Source organism: Paroedura picta, chromosome 7 (genome assembly GCF_049243985.1).
Source record: "Paroedura picta isolate Pp20150507F chromosome 7, Ppicta_v3.0, whole genome shotgun sequence".
In the NCBI taxonomy this organism is placed as follows: Eukaryota; Metazoa; Chordata; class Lepidosauria; order Squamata; family Gekkonidae; genus Paroedura; species Paroedura picta.
In genome coordinates this window covers 21,702,606-21,726,056 of record NC_135375.1, presented here as the reverse complement: position 1 = coordinate 21,726,056, position 23,451 = coordinate 21,702,606, and the positions used below count along the sequence as shown (strand labels likewise).

Below are 23,451 nucleotides of genomic sequence, written 5' to 3'. Positions count from 1 at the left end.
GAAGGAGTAAGTGCTCCTTGTAGTAAGTTTGAGTGATACTTAGAATGTGCCTGGTCTGTGGGGCAAAGGAATGGCAGGGCCAAGACCTAGACCAGGGGTAGTCAAACTCCAGATGTCCATAAAATACAATTCCCATGGCTGGCAGGGGCTCATGGGAATTGTAGTCCATGGACATCCAGAGGGCTGCAGTTTGACTACCCCTGACCTAGACTGATGATTAGCTACCACTTGTGAGTTCCTTAAAATCCAGTTGACTGAGCCTTCCTGTTCTTGAATGATCTCGTTGAGTAGCTTTAACGGAGTGAGTAGACAGGGTGGCCTGTTGTTGAACTCTTTGCCACTGGCTGTGCCACTCCCGGCTATGCAGGGCAGGAAAAGCTACGCAGTTATTTCCAACGGTGCTGTTATGGCATTCCTGTGTGAAGAGGCAATCCATCCAGAGACGCAAAGAATGCGGTGCTCCAGGAAAAGGTATGAGATTATCTTGTGGTGAGGACGTTTCCTGGGCTAGGTGGCCAGCAGGCCTGGTTATCTGCATTTCAAGCTTACTCATAAAATAAACTGGGGATCGGGAGCAACTGTTACAAGAGGCTAGTGTTGCAGTGTAGAGTTCAGTGTTGAACTGTGCAGTCTGTTCAGCCTAGGGTATGAATCCCTACTCAACCATGGAGACGGGATTGCCCAACCCCTTGGAGAAAAGAAGTCCTGTCTACCTAATAAAGGCTCAGATGCAGTTTGCTGTTATGTCATTCAATGGACAATTTCTGCAGATCAAGACTCTATTAAAGGGGAAGATTTCTCCTTTTTCCCCCTCCAGGGTATAGCCACCCATTCAGGGGGACTTTGGACAGGTCACTCAGCCTAACCTCTCTTACATGGTAACTGGCGATGGAAAATTGCGGAACAACTTATAAACTGCTTGCATCCCCACTGGTGGGGAAAGCAGGATAGATCTTTCCCATTGGTGAAGAGTTGTAGACTCCAATCTGGAGAACCCAGTTTGATTCTCAACTCCTCTCTCTGTATGAAGCTGACTGGTGACCTTGAGCCAGTCACAGTTCTCCCGGAACTTTCTTAAGCCCCACCTACCCCACAATAAACATTTATGCAGTACAGTCGTACCTCATTTTAATGTCAAGTTGAAGACCCATATTGTGCTCCGAATTTGTGGCAGTCGTTCCAGATCAGACCTGCTTAATGGGCCCCACGTTTACTCTAGACGGGGTCAGTGCTCCTTCCTGTCACATTAACAGAGCCTTGCTTTGTTTTGCACATGCCCAGTAACGTTACAATGTATTTTGCATTGTTAAAAAAAGTCTTGCTTTGTAATGGGGGAAATACTACTTCCATTTTGACTCCTGTCACTGCTGGTTCCCTCCTAGCATCCTATTCAAGGTCCACTAAAACTCTGAAACCTCTGCTTGCCTCCATTTTCACCCATCAACTGAGTTCACTTGGGCTTCCCCCCCCCCCACAAACAGCAGCGTCACAACATACTTGCATTGGCAAAAAAAAAGAGCTTGCTTTGCAGAAAGTCTGGCTTACGTCCCTCCCTGTAAAGGGAACTATATTTTTATTAGCGTAACAATGGAGCAGATCCTGCAGGAAGAGCAGGACTGGCTCCTTTGCAGTCATTGGGCTGATCATAGAATCATAGAGTTGGAGGGGACCTCATGGGTCATCTAGTCCAACCCCCTGCACTATGCAGGACACTCACAACCCTATCGCTCATCCACTGTAACCTGCCGCCCCCTTGAGCCTTCACAGAATCAGCTTCTCAGTCAGATGGTTATCTAGCCTCTGTTTAAAAATCTCCAAAGATGGAGAACCCACCACCTCCCGAGGAAGCCTGTTCCACTGAGAAACCGCTCTAACTGTCAGGAACTTCTTCCGGATGTTTAGACAGAATTTCTTTTGGATTAGCTGCTTGTTATTAATATTACTGTTAAAATTATGTCTTAATCAACACTTTTTAAAGGCTTGGGGACAACTTTGGGGGTGGGAGTGCAATAGGCGGGGTTAATGTAGGTGAGTGCCAACACCAAAATGATGGCACGAAACTGGGGGCACAGCAGGAAAAGAAATTCAAGTTGGGGAATTCCTCCCTTGGAAACTAGGAGTCACAATTCAAAGGGAAAACATCACTAAGGGAGGGTTTGGAAAATGCAGGGTAAGGGGGCATGAAATTTGAATCTACTCCTGAGGAGGCAAAGTTTTCTGTGGAAATTTTTAAATTCTTTGACGCTTTAAGAAAACCGGTAGGGTTTGCTCTTGTGTGGAATTGTTCAAGGTGCCTGTTGCGGGGAAAGGAAGGTGAGGCGACTGTAAGCCGCTTTGAGACTCCTTGAGTTAGAGAAAAGCGGGGTTTAAAAGCCAACACTACTTCATCTATTACTGAGCCTATCATTGTACTTAAAACGTTTAAAATATTTTAATGCTGACTTTCCACCCAATTAGGCTTTACAAGGCAGTGAAGAGTAAAACAGTAAACACTAGGATTAAACAGTAAAATACAGTTAAAACTATAAAATTTGGTTGAAAACACAGCACTTCTACGGTACCATTGCCTGGTGCTTTGCCAGAGGAAACACAAAGGTGTTCCAGCTGCTAGCAAAAGACACAATGGAGGGAGACGGATGACTCTTCCAAATGTTTAACTGTAACATCCCTCTTAAAGGTTAACATTGTAGGCAAATACCAGATGCAAAACTAGGCTCCTTCTGGCATGACTGGTATCAACTGTGGTGGAGTTGTTATCTTTACTGATCAAAGTATGTTTAAGGCAGTTCTTCCCATACACACCGCTACCTCATTCAAGGAGGTAGGCTATGATGGCCCCGTCCATTTCCCTCCGTCAGCGCAAGTTTTTCCCTCTGTTTTTCTTTTCCTTTGCTGAATGAGCCATCCTCGTAATGTGTTTTCTTCTTTGCTGAAGAACTCCCACCCTGTTTTGGGTTTTGGCTCAAGCTCAGGATCCTGAGGGAATGATCAGGGGCCTGCTTCAATTTAAACAACTTAAATGACACTTGAGGCATTTTGCCATTCAAAAATATCAAAATATTTTATTTAATTTAGAGGGGAAGATCAGATGAAATCAAGGGCAGTAATTTTTCAGGTAAAAGCAGTAAATGCACAGACTTTAATCCTCATGTTTCAGGATATTGAGTTTCTTAAGCTGTTCAGAGTGACTTAAATCTTTATGTTGAGGGGCTTTTGTTCCAGTGTTTTCCCCAAACACTTTGAGTGATCTCTAACTCTTTTGTTTTCTAGTAGGCTGGTACACTCTTTCCAGTACCCAAAACTCTTCTCTTGAAACACCAATAATCATTATAAGTCTTTAACTGCAGTTTCTAACCTACTCCAGACCAGGGATCTCTGCACTTAACTCCCTCTTTGACTGGGTAGGGAATTTTCTTATTTCTCTAGTTGATTTATCCCCTTTCCTTGGCCCAAATGTCTAATTACCTACTCATCCTTGCCAACTTCCCCAAGTTTTCCTGTCTATGTTAAACTGCTCTCAGTCAGGGCTAAATTCTGAAACTGTCAGTTTCCTTCTCAGCTAGGTCTGAAATCAGAACCTTCTCAGTCAATGCAGAAATATGACTAACAGTCTGCTCAGCATGCACCTCTGTCTTTCTCTTTACAGTTGGTACTGACCAGTCAGATCGCTTGGAGTGGCGTGTCACTCAAAGCTCTGTTTCTGAGAAGAATTAACCCTTCAGAGTCATTTACTCTGTCCAGCGATTCCTAGCTTTTGAAGAGAGTAGTTCATCACATAGGCATAAGTTTGCCGAGGTCTTCCTCTTCCAGGGTGGAGCTTAGCTCTGCAGGCCAAGTCATGTTTTTTCACAGTACAGAGAAAAATAGGATCTGTGCTCAAGCTATAGGAAACTGTAAAGAAAGTATGTCTTCAGCAGAAGCTCAAGTATTCCATATCAAAAGCCCTGCCAAAATATGAAACCATCTTAAACTGGGCCATTGATTTGTCTAGCCTAGAATTATCTACTAAAAGGTTGAGCAGACTAAGAGCTTTTGGACTCAATCCGTTTCATAGGTGACTTCCCTAGTACTATAACAAGATGTGACTAGTGGTGTTTGAGTGGCCAAGAAATGGGACCAAAGACCTGTCCTTCCTTCATTCATGTTCAGAAGTGTATCTAGGATTCAAAAATTGAGGTGTTACTGTAGTTTCAGCTAGGTCAGACTGGAGTATGCCCTGTTACATAGCTGAGAAGCCTTAAAGAAATTAAAATGTACAAAATATTAGGACTGCTGCCCCTCATACTTGAAACCACCTTGGAAGTTTAACTCGTGCATGAACACATGAAGCTGCCTTATACTGAGTCAGACCCTTGGTCTACAAGCTCAGGCTGGCAGCAGTGCTCCTGGATCTCACCCTGAGATCTTTCATATCACCATATATTTTAACTGGGTATGCTGGGGTTGAACATGGGGCCTTGTTTATGCCGAACAGATGCTCTACCATGGAACCAAAGCCACTCCCTGTAATTAGCGTCTCAATGTATGAAAGAGTTAAGAGTGGTAGGCCACTCTTGTATCACGGCTATTCTGGTCCACACTTATACCCCCTCATAGTGGGGGAGCAATCCTTAACACGTCTCCTCAACTTGCACAATGGGACTTAGTCCCAGGAAAGTGCCCTTAGGATAGAAGCCTTTGTAATACCTCATTCCTCTGCCTTTCTAGTCTGCCATGCCACCAGACAGCCAAGTTTAAACTGAGTGATTGCATTGCATCAATGTCACACGTAAACACAACGTGACCGGGTTTGACCTGGTCTCTCCTCTTTGCTGAGGTTGTAAGAGCGCTCGGTTCATCCTGGGACTACAAGACTCACTGAAACTAGCCTGTGAGTGGTATCATATTGACTTGGCAGGCGCAGGTCCCAGAAGTCAGACAAGGGAAGGATATGAGGGTGGCCCTTTGCTGGTGCAAAAGGTGAACTGGCCATTAACAGGAGGTGAAGCACCTCCCAGGACTAGGGCCAGCTAAGGACAGCTACTTGGCAACCGACCTGCATTTCCCACTAGCTCAGCGATTCAGACTGCCACTGAGTAATGAGACATGAGGGATGGCTGAAACAGCCCTTCTCCTAGAAGGGGAAGTTGTGTGTCCTGCATGTTAGTCTGTGTTTGGTGACATGCTTGGATCTACCAACTGATAATCTCCGAAGCTCTGTTCCCTGGAGGGAGAAATGGGGGGGGGGGGAGAAAGACGCTCCAGTCCATGGCCAACCAGCACAAAAGCACTGTGAAAAACACAGGTAGCTCATCCCACTGCCAGCAAGCACTTCTTACAGTTGGGTCATGTTGATGGACTCTTCTGATATGAGCACCCTGAAGTCATGAATTAATTGTAGTCAACATAATCTCTCACTTGCTCTGCTTCACCTTTAGGTTGCACTGTGGGTTCTGGCCCAGAATCTGGGCATGCAAAGCTTAGATGTGAGGATGCCTTTCAAGATTAAAGTTGGGAATGATGTGGCACTACAATGGACCTCAATATGCAAAGCACAAGCTTTCCTTCTAAACTGGCCTTTCTCAACTTTTTTTACCATTGAGTAACCCCTAAAACATTCTTCAGAATGCGAGGAACCCCCGAAGTGGCACAGTCATGCAGAATATGGTTGGGAAGTGTAGCTGTAAGGATGGCCCCTCCCTTTCCCACCGCTCCAGGCCCATCATTGACCACTTGGGGCAGGTTGACATGAACATATATGGTCATAGGACCCAATGAATGTTTAACAAATTTAAAAAGTGTATTAAAAATGAATTTCCACCCATTCAGGAAACTCTTCCAGGGCCATCAAGAAACACCAGGGTTTCATGAAACCCTGATTGCAAAAGCCTGTTCTGGAATATACAGTAGGTTGCTGCTGAAATGCATTGAGGTGGAGCATCAGGCCATGGTTTGCATTGTATGAATGAGTCTTGAGTTTGTACCTGCCCTTCCCTCAATGCAGGGGCGTCCTTGATACAAATGACAATGATTGCTTGCCTTGGTACAAGTGACAAAGCTATGGCTTGTATAGTGAACCATAATGTAACTGTGCATTTGAACTTTCAGTTGCATCACAAACCATAGTTTGCTGTTATCAACTGTGGTTTGCCTAGGAATGGTAGAAGAGAGGGATTGTGGTACACTGAAAGCACACTTGGGTCTGTTTTCAGGTTTAGATGCTCATGGTGCTCATCTTTTTGAAATGAAGAGAAGACCCTGTCTGCACTTGGGGAAACACTTCCTCTTTTTTCCCCCTTTCAATCTCCTTCCACATGGCAAGACCTCTGTAAGTGGCTCACTTTTTTAGAAAATGCCAGGCCTCAGTGGGAGTTCCTGCTGAAGGATAAAACAGGATGCAGTCAGTTTGTAGCTGTACCTTTTCCCTTAAAACAGGCCCTATTGCACGGCCGTGGAAAAACAAAAGCCTGTTTCAGAAGGAAGAGACCAAGAAAAAGGTAGATCAGCATACTTCTATCTACTGCAGGGCCTTAAACAGTCTTCATCTCCTATGTGAAATGTGGACTTAATTCTCCCTCTGCTGGGCAGACTGCAGCTACGAAAATTCTCCAGATTACAAATACAAATGAGAAAACATCACTCACCTTGCAGCTTGGTAGGATTGCATTTCTAGAGCTTAAAGCCATGTCTGCCTTTGGAAATTCAACGCTCAGCATAATTAATATGCGGTTTACTTTTGTCTCAAAGCCCAGTAGCATCCATAACTCCAAATGCAGAAGACTCAAAGGAGGGAAATTCCCCTTTCTGGAATCCCAGGGCCGGGAGGACATTGAATGTAGGGCTGGTGATATAGGCATGGGGATGTCTTAGTTTATCCAAGGTTTGTTGCTGGTCTAGTAAATACAGTAATTCTGTTAGCTGCTGGTAAAAAAGGGGAAAAAGATGTTTTGTGGCAAGCCAAGTAATGGGTTTAAACTACAAGTACAACGATATAGGCTAGATATCAGGAAAAAAATTTTCACAGAGTTCAGCAGTGGAATAGGCTGCCTAAGGAGGTGGTGAGCTCCCCCTCACTGGCAGTCTTCAAGCAAAGGCTGGATACACACTTTTCTTGGATGCTTCAGGATGCTTTGGGCTGATCCTGCGTTGAGCAGGGGGTTGGACTAGATGGCCTGTATGACCCCTTCCAAGAGCCTCTTGTGGCGCAGAGTGGTAAGGCAGCCGTCTGAAAGCTTTGCCCATGAGGCTCGGAGTTCAATCCCAGCAGCCGGCTCAAGGTTGACTCAGCCTTCCATCCTTCTGAGGTCGGTAAAATGAGTACCCAGCTTGCTGAGGGGTAAATGGTAATGACTGGGGAAGGCACTGGCAAACCACCCCGTATTGAGTCTGCCAAGAAAACGCTAGAGGGCGTCACCCCAAGGGTCAGACATGACTCGGTGCTTGCACAGGGGATACCTTTACCTTTACCTTTATGACCCCTTCCAACTCTATGATTCTAAACCTTGTCCCTATGACTGACAACCCCTACAGCGGGCTTTCTTAATCAGTGTTTCTTGAAAACATGGGGTTTCTTGATGGCCCTTGGACGGGTTTCCGGAATGGGTAGGAGGTAATTTTTAAATGTTTTTTTAGTTTGTTAAACATTTATCAGATAATACGGCCCTATGTTGACACCCCCCCCCAAAAAATTTTTTTTTCAATGATGGTCCTGGAGGGGGTGAGAAGAGGAGGCACCCTGGGTGGGCCTGTGTACAGCTATGCTTCCCAACCACATTCTGCATGATCATGCCACTTCTAGGCTTTCTCAGAAGTTTCAGGAGGTTTCCAATGGTAAAAACATTGAGAAAGGCTGTCCTAGAGAATAGCAATCCAGAGAGAGAGAGATTGTTGGCCAGTTCTTTTGGCCTTGCAACACAGGAAGGGCCTGATGTCAGGGTGGCTATACATCCAAAACTGTCAAAGGTTTAGCCTTGCCTGTGGAACAGTCCTAAAACAAATCGGCTCTTCTGTTGCGGTTTTCTCCTTAAGAGTCTTCTGGTCAATTCTCTTACAAGGAATAAATCTATCCTGTTAAATGGTGAGTTGGTACCTAAATCCTGGTGAGAGCTTCATCAGGTAGCAGCTATGAGTTCCCCTTGGTCTATCATGGGGCAAAAGGTTAGTGCAACCTGGTTTCAGTGGATGAGGGCATTCTCCACCTGCAGAAGAACCCAGGGTTCAGTCCCTGTGATCTCTGCTGGAAACAGTTCAAGATACATCCCTCCCCTCCCAGATGGGAGCTGTAGTGTGAGCCCTAGTGCTCAGAAGCAAAACTGTTCCAAGGTTGCCCAAAATGAAAATCTTGGTCTTCTAGGGGGATGGACAGTTGGTATGTTTGTACTAGACTGATTCTCATAGTCTTTTCACCTGGTAAACCTGTGAAGTTCTTCTGCAGGTGGTAGAAGAGGATTAGAGTTTGCTTCTGTAGCTCTGGCAGCTTTGGTATACAGGGGTGCTGAGGCCTCTGTAGAAAGTAATCGTTGTAGCCACATTGGAAGAAGAGTTGGCTTTTTACACTTCACATTTTACTACCCGAAGGAGTCTCAGAGCCGCTTACAAACACCTTTCCCATTCTCCCCCCACAATAGGCACCCTGTGAGGTAGATGGGGTTGAGAGAGTTCAGAGAGAACTGTGACTGGCCCAAGGTCACCCAGCTTGGCTGCATGTGGAGGAGTGGGGAATCAAAGCCAGCTTTCCAGATTAGAGGCCGCTACTCTTAACCACTACACCACTGGGATACTAAAACCAACTATAGGCACAATCTAGGAGGGTAGATGTGACCTTCAGGTCGGGTAGCCAGATCTGGGTAGGGGAATTCCTAGAGGATTGAGGGTAGAGCTATGAGAAGGGTGAGGGCTGAGGATGGGAAGAACCTCTGCAGGGTATAATGCTAGAGTCCCGCCTCCAAAGCAGCTGTTTTCTCTAGGGGAACAGATCTCCAGCCGCCGCTCTGAGGCACCACTTTTGGGAGATGCTAATTCTGTCCACTGCAAGAAGCTTCACTAGAACCTCTAGGAAAGGTAGTGGTTGCTTCTTTAGAAAAAGAAGCTGTCGCAGACATCCTCCCCAAGAGGTCTGTCAGTGCTAGAGGAACAAAAATGGAAAGGCAGGTTCTGCAAAGGTACATAGTCGCCCACACTAGGTTCTTAACCGTGCTGAGAACCAGAGAAAAAATGCACCAGATACCTGTCCTGGAAAAGATGGGAGGGCATGGAAGAGCCTTAATAGACCTGATTTGACTTAAAGCTTGTGTAGGGATGATGGAGATTCATTTAACTTCCCTGGAATAATATGAAATTTAAAAGGAATCCAAGAACACCACATTAAATTTCAGTAGAAAGAAGCTGAAGTTTTTAGGGTCCTTTGATAGGTATCAAAGCCACAGGAGACTTCATCCTCCGGATTGCTAACAAAGTAAGCTTCATTTTTCCGGAGGATGACAGACTTGTACGGCGGGATGCACACTAGGGGGAGGAGTGGCCTTTAAGCCAAGGTTGGAGTGTTCTATTTAAAGACTTAACTTCTCAGACTAGGCGCTTGGGTAGAGAACAGCCCAAAGTAAATCTAAGCCAAGTGGGTTGGATGTGGGGGTTTTCTTCCAATGGTAGAGGTTCGTCACTGAGGGCTCCGCTGTCGGGCTGTGTAGAGATCACAAGGAAGGATGCAAATAGTCTTTGGGTCCAAAGTAGTGAACCATCTATAGAGGCACTTAAGGGAACCGTCTTACCATTTCATTGTGGAAGATAACTGTGACCTCACACATCAGCCATGACCTCCTGGTTTACTGACTTCATCTCCTACCCCTTTCCTTCCTGGCACGAGAGCAAGCATGGTATAGTGGTTAAAGAGCAGCAAACTCGAACCAGGTTTGATTCCCCAGTCTTCCACATGCAGCAAAGAGGGTGATCTTAGGTTAATTGCTGTTCTCTTAGAGCTTTTCTCACAAAGCAGTTCTTTTAGAGCTCTCTCAGCCCCAGGGTGCGTGTTGCAGGGAGAGGAAGGGAAAGGTGCTTTAACCCTCTTTGGGACTCCTTAGAGTTGTGAAAAGCGGTGTATAAAAACACCAGCTCTTCTTCTTGAAGTCTTTAGTTTCAGGAATGACCCTTAAATGCATTATCTTGGTGCAATCGTGGGGGCCATGCTGGTTTATTGATGGCCTTAATATAATAGATACGCTGGCCTTGCAAGTACTTAACATAACTGTTGGTGCAATTTGAATTCTAATCCAGAGGAATGCAAGGAGTCTGGCCACATGGATGCTGGCCTCCTTTATCTTTGTGTGCCTACCGCTAGAGGAAAATGTACTCCCTGGAGCCTTGCCTTTCTTCATCAACCAGAGATTTCTGCAAACCTGATAAAAGTTTCTGATCTGTAGCAGATAGAATGGGCTCCCTGTTGCAATGAAGGTGAGCATGCAGTGGAGTGAAAGGGAAGCTTGAATACAGAAAAGATGGCAAAATTGCACGTTCATGTCAAGATACGTGATTTCTGTGGGTTCTCTTGTAAACCAGGCTAATAATGTCTTGCTGTCCAAGCATGCATTCCCTAGGTCAGGGGTAGTCAAACTGCGGCCCTCCAGATGTCCATGGACTACAATTCCCAGGAGCCCCTGCCAGCATTCGCTGGCAGGGGCTCCTGGGAATTGTAGTCCATGGACATCTGGAGGGCTGCAGTTTGACTACCCCTGCCCTAGGTAGAGAGATGTGCTACTTGCAGCGTGGAGTGGACCCAAGACAGAATCTGACCAATATATCGAGGAGTCTTCTCCCCATGGCCCTGTTTCAAGGGAGGAAACATTAGAGCACTTATGCTTTAAATGTAGTGTTTACAGTGAACCCGATTAACTTGTAAAATCCAAGTTCTCTAAACAATAAATTCAAGAAGTTTAAAAAAAAAACCCAAATACCTTGGAGCCAAAGCATACACTTAACCTCTTGCCATGGAGAATTTTATGAATTACAGTGAGGCCCAGGAGAAGGGCGACGTGTACTGCAGCCTGATAAATTAATGGAAATATGCAACACTATGAGCCCTGCTTGCCTGCTTGATTGTGCATAGATCACAAGGGAGGAAGTAAAGCCTGAATAATAAGGACTCTGGTCAACAGACTGGGCTACATGTTAATACGGCCGAGGGTCATAAGCATCAAGAGTCTGAACCAAAGTCCAGAGTGCTTTCAGCTGTTAGTGGTCTTGAGGAACTAGAACTAGCCTTTATTGACCTCTAGCATAAAGAGAGACAAGTAGGTAAAAGGAGTTACCTGCAGGGTTGCTGGCTCTGGGTTGGGAAATACCTGGAGATTAGGGGTTGCCAGGTCTCTCAGAACAGCTGATGGAGGATGGGGGTAGACTTAGCAAGAGAGGGGAAGAACTATGGGAACCAACATGATGTGCCTACATGACCCAAAAGTGACTCAGGCACACCAGGGGACAACATCTTGGTATTGGGTAGAATTATCTTCTACCGTAGAGTTTCTCCAAAAACCAGAGCATCAACCCCCCCCCCCCCAACACCCTTTGCATGCTCATGTCACTTCCTTGTCATGTAGGCACATTATGTCAATTTCTGGTGTTCCTCCTTTTTTGTGGGGTAATTATCCCTGCTGGCTAGCTGGTCGGCAGCGGTGAGGTAGGGACTGAAAGTGGGAGACCTCTGTCTCCACCGCTGGGGTCTGGCATCCCTGTACCTTGCAGCTTTGTTGTGAGGATAAAATGGTACAGAACAGAGTGAAGTGAGCTGCTTTGAGTCTCGGTTGGGGAGAAAAGTAAATGAGTTAAATAATAAAACTTCCCACCTTTAAGGGATTCTCATGCAACACTGAATATTCAAGCTTTGGGGTCTTGCACATGACTCTGTTCTCTCACTATGCTGAGTAGACATTTTTTTTTCCTTCATGTTAATGCGTATTATGTATGTGTATATTTGCTCATGTAATAATAAATGAATAAAGTTAATGTATCTGAGTTTGTGGCGGGACTCACTTCAAAAAGGATAGATTCAAATGAGTAACCATGTTGGTCTGAAGTAACACAATAAAATCAGAGTCCAGTGGCACCTTTAAGACCAACAGAGATTTTTTTCAAGGCGTAAGCTTTCGAGTGCAAGCACGTGCAAGGACATGGACAAAATTGAGAGGGTGCAGACGAGAGTGATGAGAATGAACTGGGGCCTGGGGACCAAGCCCTGTGAGGAAAGGCTGAGGGACCTGGGAATGTTCAGCCTGGAGAAAAGGATGTGGAGAAGGGGACACAATTGCTTTCTTTAAGTATTTGAAAGATTGCCACTTAGAGGAGGGCAGGGAAAGATTTCTGTTGCCATCGGAGAATAGGACCTGCAGTAATAGCTTTAAACTATGTGTAGAACAGGACCAGCAAGTCAACAGGGGGAAATTTCACTGTCAGCATCATTCAGCAAGGCCTAAGGAGGTGGGGAGCTCCCCCTCACTGGCAGTAAGCAGCAATTGGACACAGACTTAGCCTGTATGGTTTAGGCTGATGTTGCACTGAGCAGGGGGTTGGACAAGGTGGCTCCTTCCGACTCTGTGGTTCTATGGCCTGGCTCCTGGGTCCTCCGTTCCGATTCACTAGAATGTTTCAAGCAACCAATCGGTAGTGTTTTGTAGCTAATAGTAAGGGTGCATTAATTAAGAAGAGTTGGTTCTTATAGGCTGCTTTTTTTCTCCCCGAAGGAGTCTCAAAGCGGCTTACATTCGCCTTCCCTTTCCTCTCCCTACAACAGGCATCCTTTGAGGTGGGTGAGGCTGAGAGAGCCCGTATATTACTACTTGGTCAGAACAGCTTTATCAGTGCTGTCGGGTGGCCAAGGTCACCCAGCTGGCTGCATGTGGGGAAGTGGGGAATCGAACCTGGTTTGCCAGATTAGAAGTCCGCACTCTTAACCACTACACCAAGCTGACTCTCCATTAAGAACCAATAATGCATTTAGAGGGCATGGCCTGAAGCAGTTGGCTATGTCAATGAAGCCTGTGTGTTCTCCCTGTTGCTGTTCAGTTTTCCTCCTTGTTAATAAAAGTTCTCTCCATCTTGAAGCTGCAGTGTCTGCGTCTCGACTGAACCCACAGATCTAATAACTTGCGTAATAGTATTCAAGGCTTCTCAGAGCTACTGCAAGGCCCTGTTGTCTTTATGTTCAGCCACCCTCTCAGAAGTAGGTTAGAGCACACAGAGGTGCATGAATATGCCATTGTGCCGTCCAAAACTGGGGATGCGTGCCATGCCAAAGTGGGCAGCTTCTTGGGAGGTATTTGCAACGAGAGTCCCTAATTTGCAATATTACTTCAGCTATTTTCTTCCAAATGTGCATTTTGGGAATCTCTTATTTCCATGAATGAATGAATGTATATATGAATGAATATATATATATATATATTGTCCATGGGATGGTTACCTGCATCTCAAGCAACTAGACTTGCTTAGGTTGAGTATAGCAGTACAACTGTTATTCAGAGGACATTTATCCAGTTGAGTTACTCTAGAGCAGGGGTGGCCAAACTCTGGCCCTCCAGGTGTCCATGGACTACAATTCCCATGAGCCCCCTGCCTTGTAGTCATGGACCTCTGGAGGGCCACAGTTTGCCCTAGTAGACATTTGAATGGGGAGAGCTGCTGTTAGTTCAGGTTCCATGGTTGCTCTCCAAATGTTTCAGTAGATACCAGGATTCTGGTCGATAACTGAGCTGTCCTTCCAGATATAGAGGCAGCTAGTTTCAGACCACAGCTAATGTTTGAGACTAACTTCTGTTTAATACCAGTAACTTCAACAGGGCTGAGCTCAGCTGTTTTGACAATTTTAGTGTCAACCACACATGGAGGAGCTGATGAGGTTATCTCTGCTCCCTCAACCTTGATAGGCCTACAGTCATAGCATATAGATCTTGCGAATGAGACCTTTGACCATACGGGAAGGGGGCAGATATTTCCAAATATCTGCTGTTTATGTAGACAGAAATAAATTGCTTGTCTGAAGCCGCAGTATCAATGTTACTGAAATAACTTTGAACGCGCTTGAAGTAATCTATTGGCCTTCCAAACATTGGATGGGGAATGAACTTGCTAGGCCACAAAATGGCAGCGATTAATCTTTTCCCTAGTAAGGAAGAACAGAGGCGTTTAGTCTACAGCAGAACTCTGAGTTTAGGAAAAAATTCTACTGCATCTTCACTCCTGTACATCAACAGTAAAATGAGATGGAGCAGGGGGGGGGGTCTCAAAAAATCCATTGATGAAGGGGTCTCTATCCACTCAGACTTCCCAAATGTATGGGGGGAAATGACTTGGTAAACTCAGAGGAACAAAGAACTCAAGGTGCCTGATGGTATTCCAAGTGGGATGGGATGTTCAGACTCTGGTTTTCTTGTTTGGGGGGTGTAAATTGTCAGGGCTTAAGTAGGCCTGCCTACAGAAAGATTGAAGGGGGTGAAGTAGGATTTCAAGTTTGTCCATCTGGTTCTCTTCATGTGGTTCATGGTTTACTACATGGAACCAGAGGATTGACCTGAGGGTCTATAAAGACACCATCTCCCGCACCCCATCTTCTTCAAGCTCCAGCGTAAAGGGAGACCTAGTGTGGTTGGTGTTGGTCTATGAAGCATTCGGAATAATCCAGGGCCACATGTGCTGCTGGTCTTATCACCCAATAGAGTTGGCTATAACATGGAGAGGAAGAGCATGTGCCCTGGTTTCCTTGGAGATTGGGATGAATGAAGTAGGTTGCAAGCTCAGGCTTGGAAAATTCCTTGACATCTTGTGGGGGGGGGGGACTGAGAAAAGCAGTGTTTAGGGAAGACGTTCAATGGGGACCACCCTCTGAAACTGCCATTCAAGAGCTCATCTCTTGTAGTCTAGAGCAGGGGTACTCCTGTGGTCCTCCAGATGTCCATGGACTTCAATTCCCATGAGCCCCTGCCAGCAACATGGGAATTGTAGTCCATGGACATCTAGAGGACCACAGGCTGACTATCCCTGGTCTAGAGATCACTTGTAATTCTAGGAGAACCATAGTTCCTGCCTGGAGATTGACCATCCCGGTGAGAAGAGACGCAGTAGATGGGGAGAATTTCACTCCTGTGATGCCAGGGGGGAGGGGGGTGCCCAGAGTCAGTGTTCCAAGGCCCCCTGTTTTCTGGGGTGACGGTCCCAGGCACATCAAAGGCATCCAAATCTCTAACGTATTAACTCTGCAAGACAGTAACCTTTGTACCTCCTGGACTACTTTGGTCAGCACTTCAGAGGCTTTAGCTAAGTGATGCATTACAAGCAAGAAGTAAACATGCTTTCATGTCTCTTTGGAAGGTACAAATCACTGGGGAAAACAGAGGCATGAAAGTGGCAATGAAAGCTTGAATTATAACCTTAGGCCAGGCGCACAATCTCAGCACAATCTGCCTGTTAATGCAAAATAAAGTGAGAGCAGTGTATGATACTTCAAGTATTTTGGGGGGTGAAGTGGGGTATAAATGAAAACAAACCTTGGGAAAACACTACAAATGCTGCCACCTGAGGATGGGCAGTCTTCCGAAAGACGTCAGCCCCCATGAAGCAATGTGACTCCCGAGTTGTGCGTTCAGCAACCAAGATTTTCCTGTGGGGCTCTGGAAGGCATGAAAGCCATTTCAGAGAAAGCTAACCCCAAACATCCAAGTTTACAGTGAATGGGGTAGTAAATGCATTACCATGCAGGAGTTCCCCTCCCAAGAACTTCCCCCAGATAAAGCATGCCGATAAGGCCAGGGTCCCCTGCCCTCTGAAGTCCAGTCTTATCTTGACTAGGATTTCCACCTCAGACTCGAGAGGAGCAATTCTGCCATTGTCCCTGGGTGTTTACTTCATTACTGGTCTTTGTTCCTCTTGCAGGGAGGCGTTCATTTCAGTTTGCAGGAGCGTTGTCTAGCCGGCAGTGATCTAACCAACCGGAACTGTCCAGTTTCCAAAATTATTATTTAATTTATAAGAAAATAGTTGGATAAAAGGCTCGACTGCATCTCTGTATGAGGTACTTTTATGGCAGGTTTCCCTTAAGGAAGCATTCAAATAGAGACACCTGCACCAGGTTTCTGAAGTGGGTATGACTTCCCAATTCCACGGTTTCTCTGGATGAACGGGTTCCATTACCAGCTTTTGCTGTGTTGTTCCGTCTTGTCACACAAGAGTTAAACGCCACTGCTGCATCCCAAGTGCTTCGTCCTCGCTTCTTGAAGAGCCATGAAGTTCCAGAGGGAGGGTTAGGAGAGCTCTCACAGAATAGATGGGTAACTTCTCCAGCTTGCTGCAACCAAACTATCACCCAGGAGTCATAAACCGGTTAATCTCTAATCTACCCCAAGGATGTACCTTGATCCTGCACCTGCCGGGTGCTGATCTTCGTGACATTCCTTTCCCCCCCCCCCAAAAAAAACCCATCTCCAAGCCAATGTGCTGAACAAAGTTATGCCTTGCTTTGATCCTGCAGTCTCCTGGTTGGTAACTGATTTAACAGAAGAAGGGCAGATGTTGAGTTTGATACCAGCAGAAGGGCTTGGCTTCCACCTACAGGCTCCTCCTCGGACAAGCTGGGGGCCAGGCAAACAGCTCTGGGCTATCTGTGCCTTGGTATGGGAATGTGCATTCCCTTGGGCACGTTTCCCATCAGCTGCATCTTCCTCAGACACAGGAGTGAGTGTTTCAGATCCATCAGAGCAGGGGTAGTCAACCGGTGGTCCTCCAGAGGTTCATGGACTACAATTCCCATGAGCCCCTGCCAGCAACAGCTGGCAGGGGCTCATGGGAATTGTAGTCCATGAACCTCTGGAGGACCACAGGTTGACTACGCCTGATTTAAGCAGTCCCACAGCAGGGGAGAAGAAAAGGGATGGACTGGAAGACCACAGGTTGACTACCCCTGCATCAGAGGAACAATGCTAAGGAAAGCCCGTTCGTATTGAGAAGAGGAGCATTGCTGCCCACTGCTTGTCACCCTGGGCCGGTCCAGAGGGGCAAAGGAGAGGAAGGCAGCTCAGTTCACTTGCCTCACTGTTCAACAGGCCATGCTGCTGAAAAGCGCATTAGCTCTGCCTTGTCCCTGCCTCAGCTCTCTGCAGTCTCTCGGAGGCCTTGTCCTTGCAGTGGACCCTCCTCTTTTGACTCCAGTACTGGGCAGAAGTTTCCGGGAAGGGACTGTTGATTGGGGGTGGGGGGGGTCACATATAAGCTTTATCACTTTTGTTTCTAGCGGAATGCATCTGTGTATTTGCATGCCTCATATGTGGAGGTGCATCACATCTGGTTTGGACCCCAAAGCCCTAGAGCAGGGGTGGCCAAACTGTGGCTCATTAGATGTCCATGGACTATTTATTTATTAGATTTTTCTGCCGCCCTCCCATATGGCTCATGAGCCTCTGCCGATTGGCCGTTCTGGCAGGGGCTTGTGGTAATTGCAGTTCTAAAACGTAGGTGTTTAAGAGGCCATCTGTAGACCCTGAGGGTGGGGTGGCTGTGTGAGAAATCAGATGAAGCAGTGGTGGTAGGAAAGAGCCGTTAAGTATTCCGGGCTTTTTCCTCACTTCCTATTGGAGTTCTGTTGCGATTGTGTAGCGTAGAGATCCCCAACCTGTGAGCTGCGGACCACATATGGTCCGTCAACTAATTGGAGGTGGGCCACGAAGGACGCCTCCTCCCCCCCCCCCAGCCCTTTACTTCATCCCCGCCGGCCCTTTACAACACACTTCGGGTGTCATTGTCTCCCATCACTCCCAGATGGGACTATCTCGTTGCAGAGAAACAAGCTCAGGGTTCCCATTGATTTGTCATTGTCATGAGTTAAAATTCCCATGAAAATAAAATGTTCCTTATGTTCATTGTTGGGGCGTGTCTGTATCTTATTTTGAAGGGGTGTTTAAACGTTACCACAGCGATCAGAGAGTGCTAGGGCAGTAGTTGAGAGTAGAGGAGTAAACTACTCCCCCCCCCCACCAGGCCTCAGTAAAAGGCGTTGAGTGGTCCCCAGTGATAAAAAGGTTGGGGACCACTGGTGTAGCGTATTCTGAGACATTTAATAGCATCTACGGCTGTGCACAAATATTGCTTTAAAGCAGACATCTAGGAAGCCACAGTTTGGCCAGCCCTGCTTTAAATGTTCTTGATTAGAAACATCGTGGCAAGAAGCTCAGTTGACTATTGGCAAGGTTCCTAATTCCTTGCCAGCTGGTGGACAGAAGAGCCTTCTGCCACTCAAGAGCCATAATGGGCCTCTTTACAAACAACAAGTAGAACAGCCAGATCAGTTGACATGCTGACTCTCTGGACTTCCTTCTTTCTCCAAAGGTAGAATGATTATCCCTGCCCATTGAGAAGCCCTAACTGGAATCCAGTGGCCTATTGAGTGAAGCATTCTTTAATGCTCCTGGCGTTGTGAGGCTGGCTTCGATCTCACCATGTCCAACGAAGCAGAAACTGCGAGCGTAAGCAGCCAGCCTGCCCAGCAACAGGCCCCCGTGAAAACACAGCCATCCAAGAAGGAGAAGAAGAAAGGTAAGCAGCTATGGGTGCATTCCCACCCATACACTTGAACGCCTCTAGCTTCTAACCTGCTATGTTCTAAATGGCGTAATGCAGGGGTAGTCAACCTGTGGTCCTCCAGATGTCCATGGACTACAATTCCCATGAGCCCCTGCCAGCATTTGCTCCTTGGAATTGTAGTCCATGGACATCTTGGAATTGTAGTCCATGGACATCTGGAGGACCACAGGTTGACTACCCCTGGCGTAATGAGACCTGAGAAAGGGGTGGTGGGTGTCCTGGTGCAGAGGACATGAGTGAGATAATTTATCTAAGAAAAAATGCCAAGAACCCAGCCTGGCAATAGGGCGGGGACGGTTTTTGGTGTGTCCTGCTTGAATTCGTGGCTGTCCCTACTGGCACCACTGGGCTTGGATGCCTTAAGGCAGGGGTAGTCAACCTGTGGTCCTCCAGATGTTCATGGACTACAATTCCCATGAGCCCCCTGCCAGTGAACGCTGGCAGGGGGCTCATGGGAATTGTAGTCCATGAACATCTGGAGGACCACAGGTTGACTACCCCTGCCTTAAGGAAGTGTGGCATCCAAGCCACACAGGCAAGACTAGAAGCTGCTCAAGGCTGAGAATCTGGTCAAAGCTAGCCAAATGCTGCCACCTTACGGCCTTACTACACATTGCATGTCCCCAAATATGGGCCTTGTTGGTCAAGAACTGCACTAGATACAATTCGAATATGTGCATTCAGTGTGTGCTCTTAAACATGTGACTGTCTTGCAGGGTTCTTCCACAGCAAGCACACGAGGGTAGCAATTGCATTCCAGAAAAAACTACATCTTTCATTCTTTTTTTTGCCTATGGAACATTTGTACATTGAAGATAAGCTTTCCTTGCACAGATGTGGGACAGTGGCCATCATAAACCTATTAGCAGGCATGCGGAATCTTGTAACCGTTCGTTGTGATTACTGCATGATCCTAGATATGTATATGTTGTGTATAAGGCTGAAGCCAAACCTGTATCGCTCTAATGTGGCTTGAACCTCAGCCTGCTCCGAGCTCATTCAGCTCACTGGAGCAAACTGGGAGAAGTAGAAGGTGGTCTTTCTGCTGAGGCATGGTGGTCATTTGGACACGCCATGTTCAAGGTAAATGTCACTCATCCATGCTCACTTTGGAAAAAAATAAAACCTTTCTGCAGGGTCTGAGAAGACAGACGAGTTCCTCTTGGCCAGATTTCAAGGTGATGGCGTCAGATACAAGGCCAAACTCATTGGCATTGATGATGTTCCAGAAGCAAGAGGAGATAAAATGAGCCAAGATTCAATGATGAAGCTGAAGGTGGGTCAGTTGTAAGCTGCCTTCAAGCTCGGGAGAGCATCCATGGTAGGCTGAGACTCAGTGGTAGAGCATCTGTTTGGCATGCAGAAGGTCTCCAGTTCTAACCTCGGCATCTCCAGTTAAGAGGACCAGGTAGTAGGTGATAAAAATCTCCGCCTAAGACCCTGGAGAGCTGCTTCCAGTCTTAGCAGGCAATACTTAATTTGACGGACCGAGGGTATGATTCAGTAGAAGACAGCTCCATGTGTCCAATTGGCCAGGAAAATTCACACATATAGAGATCAAGCATTTTTTTTACTTCCCACCAAGAATGTTATTTTGTAATGTAGGACAGCTAGGGATGGGAGTGCTCTCACTTCTTGTAAAACTGTTTCCTATTTGCATTGTTAAAATAAAGCCAGCTCTTGAAGGTGCTTAACTTAGTTTAATTGGACAAATATGCCATGCTGAACTTTTCCTGGCCAAGTTCAGATGTCTAGTGATATGAGTTTTGCAGTTCAGCTGCCCCATCATGACAGTTTTTTACCATTGTGCTCAGATATGAGCTTTGAACGTGTTGAGCAGCAGGTGGCCCTGTTGGTTGGGAGATCAGATCACGGCCCCAGCTGCCATGCCTCCACTTCTGATTGGGCACATGCAAGGCTGGAACACAACCTGTTCATGCCAAATTGGTACAAACTGTCATGCATTGACTTGATGGACTACCCGTCCTAACAGGTGGATGTTCGGGAATCTCTACAAATATCTAGTTCTGCTGGATGAATAGAAAATAATGCTAGAACGGTCTCAAATATGGTACGGTTGGAGGTGCCAGCATTTGATCCACATATGTCTTGTTCAACTTCTTGGCTAAAATCTGGATCCTCTTGCAAATGGGGGACCAGGAAATACTCTTTTTTTCCACTGGAAAAAATACCTCTAACACATTCTAGGGCAGTGTGTTCCAGGACCTCTATCTAAGGTAGTCAAATAACATTGATGATGAGTCGGTATTTGAGAAATATGTGACTGCAGATCACAGCTGCCTTCCTGTAAACACAGAAGTCAGTGTTTCAGTATGCTTGGATGAGAGCCTCAAGTAGCCTCCAGGTAATCATAAGTTCTGGTCAAGTCTCTTGAGAGTTTTCCTGGCTGCAACTAGGCCATAGCGCAGGTGAGAACAACCACATTTGCTGTGAGAGCTTCTTTGTAAAAATGAGTGCTCTCAGCCATAAGGAAGAACCAGTGTTTGAAGAATGCTCCTGCTGGGGCCAGAATGCCTCTTTGGGTCATCATAAAAATCAATCAATAGAAGCTTGTTCTTGGGGGGGGGAGGTGATTATAAGCTCTTGTGCTTATGTTGACTGCTCTTTTAGGGAATGGCAGTAGCAGCCCGTTCTCAAGGACAGCACAAGCAGAAAATATGGGTGAACATCTCCCTGTCTGGGATCAAGATCATAGAGGAGAAGACAGGGGTAAGTTCTAGTAAATAAATGGTCTGGAAGAGCACATGTTGACTTAGGCTAGTAATGTAATTTCGGAGAGCGATCGATTCCCGGTGCATAAGAACTTCTCAGGTTCGACGACTACTTAATTAAACATCTGTACTGGATATGCATCCAAGAACTAGCCAATTGGGGCTGACGTCATTCTTCTTGTGCATATGCAGAGCTGGATTTAAGCACAGGCTAAGTAAGCTTTGATTTGGGAGATCTGAAACTAAAAGACCCACATTTCAGTGTTGACATGAACTTTGTTTTTAAGACTACGGGGGCTCTTAAACTTGACAAAGTTTGGGTATCTCTGTGCCTGTTTTAATGTGGCCGTGAATTTGGATCATGCATAATGTTACGTTCTTTAATATGAGGCTGAAGCATCAAACATGTGCGTGTGTAAGCATAGTATAAATCTGAGCATATGGAAGCCTGCTTCCTGATCCGATAGCGCAGACTAGCCTGAAGCTAAACAAGATCAGCTCTGATTAGTACTACGATGGGGGAACCACTAAGGAAGTCTGAGTCAGACAACGTCAAACCAGCTCTGCCCATCTCTTGCTTTGGAAATCCTACAGGGTTCCTGGAAGTCAACCGCAATTTGATGACACAAAAATGGACTCTTGCAGATGTTCATAGAGCCGACTAGTTTTGCGGGTCATGTTTGCCGTGCTTTAACCAAATTTTGACATGAAAAAATATGCTTTGTAAGCAACTGGTGACAGTTTCTCAGTCACTGGTCTCTTCTATGCCTAGCCTCTTGAGTTTAAAATATGGAGACTAAGCTGGGTAGAAGTAATTCTGACAGTTGCTCTACATATGTTTATGGGATGCACCGATCAGACATAGTATCTGTGCATGGTTAGTACTGGACTTCTCAATTTGGTGCTTCCCACATTTGTCTTCGGCTACAGTGTACTTAGCCAAACCATGAATATTAGGGATGCCAGCCTCCAGGTGGGACCTGGGGATGCCCTGGAATTACAGCTCATCTCCAGACAATAGAGGTCCCTTCCCCTGGAGAAAATGTATGCTTAGAAGGTGGACTGAAGTCCCTCTCCTTCTCAAACCCCAACCTCTGCAGGCTATTGACGCTGTAGAGCAGGGATAGTCAAATTGTGGCCCTCCAGAAGTCCAGGCAGGGGCTCATGGGAATTGTAGTCCATGGACAGTTTGACTACCCCTGCTGTAGAGGATAGAAGAGCTGCTTTCTAGATCTCTAAGACAAAGGAATACATAGAAAGATGAGCAAGCAGCTTATATAGGCTTGACCCTTTTGATAGGCAGGGCAGCTTCCTAGGGGAACTAATTCTGTTCTTCCATTTCAGGTTATTGAACATGAGCATCCAGTCAACAAAATCTCCTTTATTGCTCGTGATGTGACGGACAATCGTGCCTTTGGCTATGTTTGCGGAGGGGAAGGGCAGCATCAGTTTTTTGCCATCAAAACAGCACAGCAGGTAAAATCTCCAAAACAGAGTGGAGCATCTTGGCACCAGGATGTTGCTGGTACTGTCACTTCCCAGTTGTGTACACAGCAAGACAATAGGCTTCTTTTGGAATCTGTCAAATTTAAATTTACACTAGATTGCAAATGCCATTAGTGTTAAACCATCATTCCAGATACTTGAATCTTCCTACTTCCATCTTCCAGGCTGAGCCACTAGTGGTAGATCTGAAGGACCTCTTCCAAGTTATCTATAACACAAAGAAAAAGGAAGAAGAGGACAAGAAAAAGGTAAGGCCAATTAATCACTACTTTTTAATAGAACAAAGTTTGAGGCCAGGGGCAACTTTTAAAATCAGCAAAGTTTAATTCTGGGTATAAATTTTCATGTGCATCCACACCTCTTCAGATAATGTAATGTAAGCCTTTCTAGATTGGCAAGGAGTCCATCCTTCCAACAAAATCTTTGATGTCCAGGTACAAAAACCATACCACAGACGTCTGGGTTCTCAAATCTGCCTGAGTCTGGAGGTTAAAAAAGTTGAGGGAGGGACCTCAAAGCATTTTATTAAGGCCTCATTGTGTTCAGAATCAGTTTGGTATGGTGGTTAAGAGATTGAACTAGGATCCAGGAGACTAAGGTTTAAAGCCCCACTTTGCCATGG

At 46.1% G+C, this 23,451-nt stretch overlaps 1 protein-coding gene across 5 annotated transcripts in view; it reads left to right on the top strand.

Annotated features, from left to right (window-relative positions):
- Positions 1 to 23,451, top strand: part of DAB2 (DAB adaptor protein 2) — a 39,750-nt gene that overhangs the window by 4,559 nt on the left and 11,740 nt on the right. For 4 of the 5 annotated variants that reach the window (XM_077347031.1, XM_077347030.1, XM_077347027.1 and 1 more), the window contains exons 2-6: positions 18,337 to 18,543; positions 19,728 to 19,867; positions 21,223 to 21,321; positions 22,668 to 22,799; positions 22,994 to 23,077. In XM_077347031.1, the coding sequence (XP_077203146.1) occupies positions 18,447 to 18,543; positions 19,728 to 19,867; positions 21,223 to 21,321; positions 22,668 to 22,799; positions 22,994 to 23,077 (552 nt within the window). In that variant the 5' untranslated portion in view covers positions 18,337 to 18,446. The remainder of the gene's footprint in view (positions 1 to 18,336; positions 18,544 to 19,727; positions 19,868 to 21,222; positions 21,322 to 22,667; positions 22,800 to 22,993; positions 23,078 to 23,451) is intronic. The other variant, XM_077347028.1, reaches the window with a different exon arrangement.